Genomic DNA, 9220 nt, shown 5'->3' on the forward strand with positions numbered 1-9220 from the left:
CATCTTTAATCTGAAGACACTTAAACGTACGCGCCATCTCGTGGCAACTTTCATAATGATCCCAACGAACATTTCTTTGAGAAGGTTCCTGATACCATCCCTGTGCATTCCACTGTTTCGGCGTGTATGTGAACACATTTGGGACTAACAGGGTTTACTAGAATCCCACCACTCCACCACAAAGTCACCGCAGTAGACGTTAGATGAGCGCTGTCGCTCCGCGGCACTTGTTTCAGTTTATTGTCTGGTGTTTAATATGATATTCATGAATAGCTCCATTACTAGCAATTAAGCCATTATTATTAAGGCATCAACTAACTATTTTCACAAAAGCCCTGCAAGCTAATTCAGTCCAACTGCACATTGCACTGTATACCCAGGCTTACTATTCAATAATATTGTTTAAATTCTGCTCATTTCTAAACTATTGTATTGCACGGTCATCACAATGGTAAATAACTGATGCACACCAATTTACACTAATAGATAAATTCTGATTGAAGAAAAGAAGAAGGGTGTTTTTTGCAGATTTCATGCAAATCTAGACCAGAGTACAATTATAAACCATCATGTTATGTATAAGTGGAAAAAGATCTGGTGGAGAAATTTCTGGTCATTCCTTGCTCTTTGCAACCAGTTACATTCCACGGCCACACACTACATGTATACATTACTACTAGTCGTATAGAAAACAACAACAACTGCGCGTTTATAACTATTTTAATACAACCTGTTTGAAGCTATCGTGTGTGCCAAACTAGTTTCTGACATCTGTTATAAAATTATCTTTACACATGTAGAGCCATAAAATTGGTTAAGATATTTTGTTGTTATTTTCTAGCAGAGTAATACAGAAACCAACAGTGAAATTAGGGGACAAAACTTGGCATAGTATCATCGCTCTATAGAAGGACACCAGAGTCAAGATGTCGGATACATACTATGGTGGCACTTATGCTCTGTCTGACCAGGGATCATCCCAGGAGAGTGCTGCAAATTTTGCACGTCTGTCACAGACGGTCAGCAGCAACATACAGAAGATCCAGCAAAATGGTAATCGGAATTCCATTGTCTTAAAATGGCGTGCCCATGGTGAAAATTTGTCATAAATATTCACATACACAGGCTAACATTTCTCGATTGCCACATATAAAATGTCCTAAAATGCCATGTGTAGCACAATAAAGTTTGTGAATTCATAAATATAGTTCGCAAAATATAAACAGACCCCATATCTGTTGCCATTAGTACATGCTCACGAGTCTGTTATAATTGTTTCCAATCACTTTGTGCAACAACAAAATAATTTTTATAAATAAATTCTCAGTCATATAGCCATTCGTGTACTATTTTGCATGTCCTAATGATACAGATATATATGCAGAAAGTTCAAGTCACTCTGGAGTTGCTGTGTAAATGTTGCTCCACATAAAAGTGTGGCATGCTTTTCCTGATGTAAATATCAGAATCCACGGTTTAGACAAGGCAGCTTTTGCGTTGAGTATATATCTGATGAACATATTTTTGTGCACAAATGCTTGCATAGTACACCACTTTTGTTAGATACATTGATGAAAGCAGCTTTAAAGGGATTGCACCAACAATTATGGCTCTTTGTGTCATAGTGTCACAGATTCAGAGGATGGTTGGTCAACTGGGTACCTCACAAGAAACGGAAATGCTGTGGGATAAATTGTGAGTATAATCTTGACTTTTTGTAAAATTGGTTAACATTTAACTTCTCTTCTGTTGTATTAATATGCATGTACCGGTGTTTGACTAATTAAAGAGAATACAATTTTGTTTAGTAGCGTCACTGAGTGAGAACCACTGCGATGGCTCAATGGTTGAGTGCTCGCATCGTATGTGGAAGGTCGGGGGTTCAACTCCCGGCCGGGTCACACCAAAGACTTGAAAAATGGTACACACGGCTTCTCTGCTTATCATTCAGCAAATAGAGATAGAGTGTGGCAAGTTAACTCGCAGTGCTACCAGTGGACTAACCCCCTACTGTAGCATTTACTGTGAAAGCAGCTGCGGGGCCTCAGGGTTACTGAAACAGAGATAGGCACCGCCCTATGCGCCATGTAACCATGCGCTATGCGTATGAAGGCGTGGGAAGGATTTAATTTAATAATTAGTGTCACTGAGTATCTTCTACTTATATAAACTGTCAGTCTGAAATTTATTTAACTAATATCATTGTTATACCCTTTTGATATGTTCTGAACTTAACTGCAATAAGTGTCTTAATAATCAATGTGTAATTTTAACAAGTTGCTTTGATTTGTGTGTAATATCTTTTCCAGGGGCCAGATCCAGCACTATACAAACCACCTTGCAAAAGATACGAGCAAAAACCTGAAGGATTTGTCATCTCTTGGCCCGTCATCTTCACAGTCTGATCAGGTACAATGTCTGCAGCAACTTACAATCAGTATTTAGTTTGTGCACTTCATGTTTAAAAAGCAATACTGTAATTGCTTACCAAGGTTGTTTAACTCACATTTGGGTACTACACAAAAGGAATAATTCTATCATCTGGTGGTGATGGGGGTGAGTGGGGTGGGGGGGGGAGAGTTCAAGGACAAATAGTAATGCACAAGTATAAGTTTTTGTAGTGGTTGTTTTGCTTTGTGAAGCACACTGTTCCCTATTGTGTCTCATTTGCTCTATTTTTTCTGTCATGCCAGGACAAGTACTGTGGGCCTTGTTACCAACCAATTAATGCATGTTCACTATTATTAAAAATGCAAGAAATTATTCATTCATTATTCTTAAGGCTGTGGTCATGTGTGTTGCAGAGGATTAGAAAGATGCAGGTAGAGAGACTGACTAAGGACTTCTCGGATGCGCTCGGCAGCTTTCAGTCAACGCAGCGTCGTGTTGCTGAGAGGGAGCGAGAGAGTGTGGCACGCACGAGGGCACAGTCTTCTTCAAAAGCAGTACGTAGATGGAACTAAGATACGTTTTCAACTACTTGTTGGAATCTTTCTGATTTTACATAAGATGGTACAAATGCAATTGGAAGGCACAATTAAAGGTACTTGAGTTAACCTATGCTTTGGAAATCTTTCTGGTTTCTGCCTTCAAGTTCAAGTAAAATTTATTTTCATTGGTATATCATGAACATTAATTTTACTTGCATGTGACATGTTATTAAGTGACATGCTATTAAGTGACATGTTATTAAATGACCTTATTCCAGTGACATGCTGTAATTTACCTTGCTGGTGTATAAAATTTAGCGTGATTCGATGCCTATACTTCCAGTGGCATGCCTTAAATTATCTTGCTTGTATATATAATTTACTATGATCCGCTTCCTACTTCCAGTGACATGCCCTATATTATTGTGTTTGTATAGATGGGGGTTGATAAGTCGATACATTTTAGGGTGATTTCGACAATGGCACCGACCACACGCTTGTCTCGATTCCCGGCCCGCGAGCCCCACAGCAAATGCAGGCTCAGATTGATGACACCGACGTAGAATTGTTACAGGAGAGAGAGAATTCCATTCGACAGTTAGAAGTAAGAATTACTATTGATTGGTGTTAAGCCTCTCGTGTGTATGGATGGATGAATTGTCAGCCAACTGGTCATTGCTGTCGAACTTGCCTTGTCACTAGTCAATTACAATCTTATGCAAATAAATTTGTGTTTTTATTTCCCATTTCCATAGAATGACATTCAAGATGTTAATGTGATCTTTAAAGATCTAGGAATGCTGGTACATGAGCAAGGAGAGATCGTTGGTGAGTACTTGGTTAAAGCCAGCTTTCCTCTTAGTAAACTGTCAGAAACAGTGTTTACATGTTCGTTGTTACTACATATTAGCCCTAAAACACTGCTTCCTGTTTTACAAACGTATATATATATATATATATATGAGCATTCTGAGATCGCATTCCGGTTGGCAAAACGACAATTGCCCACAATTTGCCTAACGGGAAGTTATCGGAGTGCACGAACTGCGTGGGTCAAACGACACTATACGCGGGGCAAGCATGTATTCATGGTAGAGCAGAGGGAGTATATGTCCTGTTTCAGATTCGATTGAGGCTAACATTGAGCAAGGCGCAATCCAGGTGGAGGAGGGCACGCGGCAGATACGCAAGGCAGCTGACTATCAGGTATGTGCAGTAGCTTCGTGCATAAAGTGAGATATGCATGTTTATAACTTAAGTAATATCATCATGAAGAGTCCCGAAGAGAATGTTTTCTTTTAGTTGATCCCCATTAGGAAACATTGAAACTTTTTATGCAATTGCGTGTTGTGCACGGAGGTATTATATACTTTGTTACATTTGTTGTATTTTGGAACCTTAATACACGTAGATTATGGAATTGCGATTATCTGTAGCCTGTGATTTTTAATGCTTGTTTTATGTTCATGTCCAATAGACACGGTCGCGAAAGAAGTGTTTCTGCATCGTCGTCATCTTGATTGTACTTGGCGGTGTTATTGGGCTGATTATTTGGCTGTCCACCCGATAATGTTTTTATTAGGTTGGTTATTTCTCTATGTGCTTTCTCAATATTTTTAGCAATATTACACAAGCATACACATTTTGCTTCTTGTATAGGTGCATCTTGCATGAAATGTACTCGCTGTAGCTATTAAAGATGTTTTGTGCATGAAACAAAAGTTTGTTGTTAGAACTATTCAAATTGGATATTAAGTCAATAGACAAATTACCCACTTAGTTTCCGATGTGCGTTGCAGATTTCGAGACGAAAGAAGACTGTGATTTTGGCCGTTTTCCTCGTAATCATCGGAGTGATTATTGGTCTGATTCTGTGGCTGGTAAACCGTTGATGGGCCTCAGCGCGGACGAAAACTCTGTTAAGATCCCGTAAATCATGCAGTTTATGGGCTCTTGATTCAATGCATCTTCTGTGACATGCACTGCAGATGGTCCTTGCTGTCTATACATAATCAAACAAGAATCACACGGGGAGGGGAGGGGGTATAGATGGCACAACTTCTACCAGTGTGTGACCGTATTCCTTGTGATTTTTGTGGGTGTGGTCTCTACTGGTATCTGCACTCCCACTACTTGTTGTCATCTCATGGGTTGGGCTTTTGTTGCCATGAGTTTTGTTTGGACCTGGCTTCCTTCATCCCACCTTTGTCACTCAGTAGTCAGTAGTGTCAGTAGTAGGAGTACAGGTGCAGTCATGTCACATGTTAGACAGTAGTGTAAATTATCATACTTTGACGAGTATTATTCAGACTGGTGTGTGTGTGTACCTACCTAACGAGGTCGCTACACTAATAAGCAAAAGCAAAGCTAAGTAGCAGTTCCATGTGCTGGAGAAATTATGCTCATTTGCAGATGTAGCATTGATTATTGGTGGATGTTATAGCGATTCGTTTGCGTTCATGTATTAATGTTTACCGAATAGACTAGCATGTCAATGGTCCAATAATACTAAATAGTGTTACGTAAATATGACCAATAAGATATTGTAACACTATACTATGTTGCCTAGTTCATTATATGTTTTAGAGCTTTTAGTAAGCAGCTAGAGCCTGATGCTATTATTAGCACACGACTAAATATTATTAAAGCACAGGCCAGTTAAAATTTCACAACTATACACATATATATACAAAAAATTCAAATTTATTATTTAAGCATTACTGGTAATGCAGTTTATTATAATTATATGCATTGTTGGGATACTTATTGTGGAAATTACTCATGAAGATTACCTAATAGCCTGCTTGTTTATGAACAATTGGTCAATGGGAATTAATTCCAGTGTGTAGCAGTGCAGCATACAATGAAGCTATATTTATTATGTGTACCATCGTATTATCTTTTCGTAACCCATCATTCAGTCCCATTCTAGGAGCAGAAAAATCATTTCTGTAGCGCTTTAAACTCTCTTGACTTTCTTATGTGAGTCTATGCTCATAGTGGTGTTCCCTTACATGCGACCGAGCTTTAAAAAGGTTTACAATTATATGTAAATATGGCATGTTATTTTATAATGGAAAAAATAAGTCACAGTGTGGTGAACTGAACTGCCGCATATTTGCACTTATGTTGACAGAGCTGAAAGTTTCAACCTAACTAACAGTTATGAAATAGATGTTGTTTTTGTTGCAGTAGATGTAAATATTATTGGAGCGCATGCACCAAATAGCTTCACAAAAGATTTCTGACTTGGATGTGGAGTTTTCAGAGACAGTAATTGTTATGCTATATTCGCAGGTATACAGTATGTGAGGCAGGTTTCCCAGAGGACTTAGTACTTACTCATTTGGTGTGTTTTGTTCAATTCTAGATGTGGGTATATAATCGAGATTGGTGACACAAACTGGTCAAGTGCTGTATATAAGTCCCAACCCTTCACTAATATAGTGTAAACTTGTCAATATTTCTTGAAATGTTCACTATAAGAGAGGCTGGAGAACCTTGACTAAATTACTATACGTATATAACTTGTTATGATGATTAAGAGATAGCAACATTTGTTTGCAACATTTGTTTAACAACTGCTTGAAATCGTACACTGTGAAGTTACAAATACTGGAGTCCTTGCTTGTGAAATTATGCATCGTTCAGTTATCTATTTAGCAATCTATTTAGGTTGCAGCTATAGTATTGCTTTCTTAAAGCACTTCCTATTGATCTATCCCCTTTGCAGTTTCCTAGATCTTCCTATTCAACAAGATGCTGCTTGTATATGGTGTGAACTTGTGAAGCATTGCTATGTACATGGTAGACACTATATGGTAAGCCAATAAAATTGTGACTGATATAAGAACTGTGGAATATAACCTCTCATTTCATGTTAAAGGACGACACTCGCACTTTACATTGTTTGACAAGCTATTATGTCTATAGGAATTTAGTGCATTACTTTGATTGATATAAAAAAATGTTATGGAATTATTTTTGAATATCTCTGTCAAGTGGGCGCCATTGAAAAAGAGATGGAAACATGCACTCTCATTAAACAACAGTAGCTATATTGCTTTATTTATAAGCAGCTAAAATTTTTTACATCATAGTGAGGCAAAGGCGTAACTTTTTAAACATCTTATTTTTGGCTTCTTTATTTTGTCAACTCGTTTCATGCCATTATTGAAGCTACATATAATTTAACTCACTCTGCAAGACTGGCTGATAAATCAACATTTGTCCAGTGTAAAAACTAAAGTACACTTGCGCCAGGATTCATCTGTACTTAGGACTTGGAAACGTCTGTTCAAAGACCTTTGGCTTCAACCAGCTTGAACCAGTGACCGCACTCACAACGCCTGGGCTCACCCTTGTAAAGCCACATCCACGTCACGCACGTGGCCTCCTCCTCACCTGTAAAATATTGCCATTACAATGCCAGAATAAATACTGCTCATAATACATAAAAGTCATATCACAATGCTTCAAAGGTAAAACAGATTGAAACAAGGTTATATATGACAAAGTTATTATATATGAAACACATGCAATAGTCGCTCTAGTTAAACCTGATACTGAAACATTATAAACTTGAATGCAAGATTCGGGTAACTAGACCAACAAGACAACTTACAAATACATCCGACTAGACGCTTATCAAATATAGAAGGAATCTGATTGGGTGTGTCTTTTGTACCAGCATTGCGCTTTATCACACGCATGTCAAACGGATTCTGCAATAAGCAAACATGAACAAATAATGGTAGATCAATCTCGGCAGCTTTGGGGCTCAAAATTTTCTACATTTATACAGATTTGCTACATTGGTCAGGAAACCAACAAATCTAAACGAAATCTAATAGCAGGGTTCTCCCCAGGATGAAATTCAAACAGGGGGGAGGGGAGGGGAGGGGAGGGGGGAGGCGAGGAGAGGGGGGGGAACTAGGGGGGTCCGGGGGGCGTGTTTTTTTACCGTACCACTAATTAATGCGTAAAATCGCCACCACACCATAGACGGTATTTGGGGTTCTTGTATATATAAGATAGCCAAGACGGTGTACAGTTAGTGTTGGGTGTGGGACAGGTTAACTGTTTGTACTTGTGTATTGTGTGCAGTGCATGCGTGGCACGGTAAAAATGCACGCGCCGGGTGTCCTGGTCGAATGGGAGTTCTTGACGATCGATTCCCGCGCTGGCAAACTTTTATTGTGGTGGAATTTAATCGGGGCGGAGGTAATTTAAACGGGGCGCAACGATTGAAACAGGGGGGAGTTTTCCCAGACGTTTGCGCAACGTAGGGAGAACCCTGAATAGCTATAAAGATTTGAACAAATTTTATTAGAAATGTACATTTGTAAATTAACACATTTTACACTTGATAAATAATTGCATACCGCATGGCAATTTTACAGGACTATAATTTTAATAATCAATTTTGAGTTTCAGTTTGAATTTTAAGGTTATGAGGCGAACTATAGGCAAAGTAACAAATGCTCTAGTTTTCAGAACAGTCTTATTTATACAATTAGAGATCACCTCATTCCCTGCAGCTTTTGCAAGAAGTTCCTTTTTCTCCAAGCCAGTCGCATGGTCAGCTCCACTAGGCATAGCTACCAAAATAAACACAGTAATGCTTATAAATGGATACATGCCCTTGCATATTTTCAGTTAAAATATGAATGCATGATTATAGAAATGTGTAGGTATATATACAGGGGTTCTTCTGAGGGGAAATTATAGACAACTTACAACTTACTTTACTTAACAACCAGTAATCTTATGCAATAACTTCACACCTATACAAAAGCTGAAGAAACATTTCAGCCATTGTTTCTTGAGACCAACAGTATAGATCACATCCCTAAAAATAAATCCAGCACCATTACGATGGGACTCCGTGCAATTTACATGTAGATGTAAAGTTATTGTGTAAAAATACCAAGTTAATCCATCTTTTACTCTACTATTTTACCCTAACATTTAAGCCCTGTTACTTCCGCAGGAAATTATATTTGTCAGATGTCAATAAGTGGCGTAGTTTATTAGGTAGGTTGTGTGGAGGATGTAACACACTACCCTGTCTCTAGTGATGCTGAGAGGGTCTATGTCCGGGTCGGTATACCGGAACGTACCCGGGTACTATCTAATATGCCGGACCGTACCTCGCCTACTCCACTAATGAGTCTAGGGAGTCGCCTACGCCTACTCCCTAACCCTAACCATATCAAATAGTGACCAGGGTACGTTCCGGTATACCGGACCATACCCAGGGTACGTTCTGGCAGTACCCTGGGGGACAT

The 9220-nt window shown here is 38.8% G+C and overlaps 2 protein-coding genes across 5 annotated transcripts in view; one reads left to right on the plus strand and one right to left on the minus strand.

The window, feature by feature from the left end:
• The window catches only part of LOC106814389 (syntaxin-7-like), a 10010-nt gene extending 3227 nt beyond the window's left edge, over window positions 1–6783 (plus strand). For 2 of the 4 annotated variants that reach the window (XM_014818703.1, XM_014818701.1), the window contains exons 2-10: window positions 842–1053; window positions 1626–1695; window positions 2310–2409; window positions 2805–2945; window positions 3397–3534; window positions 3686–3758; window positions 4054–4136; window positions 4408–4512; window positions 4730–6783. In XM_014818703.1, coding sequence (XP_014674189.1) covers window positions 927–1053; window positions 1626–1695; window positions 2310–2409; window positions 2805–2945; window positions 3397–3534; window positions 3686–3758; window positions 4054–4136; window positions 4408–4500 — 825 coding nt within the window. In that variant the 5' untranslated portion in view covers window positions 842–926 and the 3' untranslated portion in view covers window positions 4501–4512; window positions 4730–6783. The remainder of the gene's footprint in view (window positions 1–841; window positions 1054–1625; window positions 1696–2309; window positions 2410–2804; window positions 2946–3396; window positions 3535–3685; window positions 3759–4053; window positions 4137–4407; window positions 4513–4729) is intronic. The other 2 variants (XM_014818702.1, XM_014818704.1) reach the window with 2 other exon arrangements.
• Window positions 6784–6966: 183 nt separating this feature from the next.
• LOC106814391 (cytochrome c oxidase subunit 5B, mitochondrial-like) overlaps window positions 6967–9220 on the minus strand; it is a 4198-nt gene continuing 1944 nt past the window's right edge. The window contains exons 2-4 of the mRNA XM_014818705.1: window positions 8457–8530; window positions 7555–7654; window positions 6967–7334 (exon numbers count right to left, since the gene is read on the minus strand). Of these exons, the coding sequence (XP_014674191.1) occupies window positions 7228–7334; window positions 7555–7654; window positions 8457–8530 (281 nt within the window). The 3' untranslated portion in view covers window positions 6967–7227. The remainder of the gene's footprint in view (window positions 7335–7554; window positions 7655–8456; window positions 8531–9220) is intronic.

The sequence above is a fragment of the Priapulus caudatus genome, unplaced genomic scaffold (genome assembly GCF_000485595.1).
Source record: "Priapulus caudatus unplaced genomic scaffold, Priapulus_caudatus-5.0.1 Scaffold917, whole genome shotgun sequence".
Taxonomy (NCBI): Eukaryota; Metazoa; Priapulida; class Priapulimorpha; order Priapulimorphida; family Priapulidae; genus Priapulus; species Priapulus caudatus.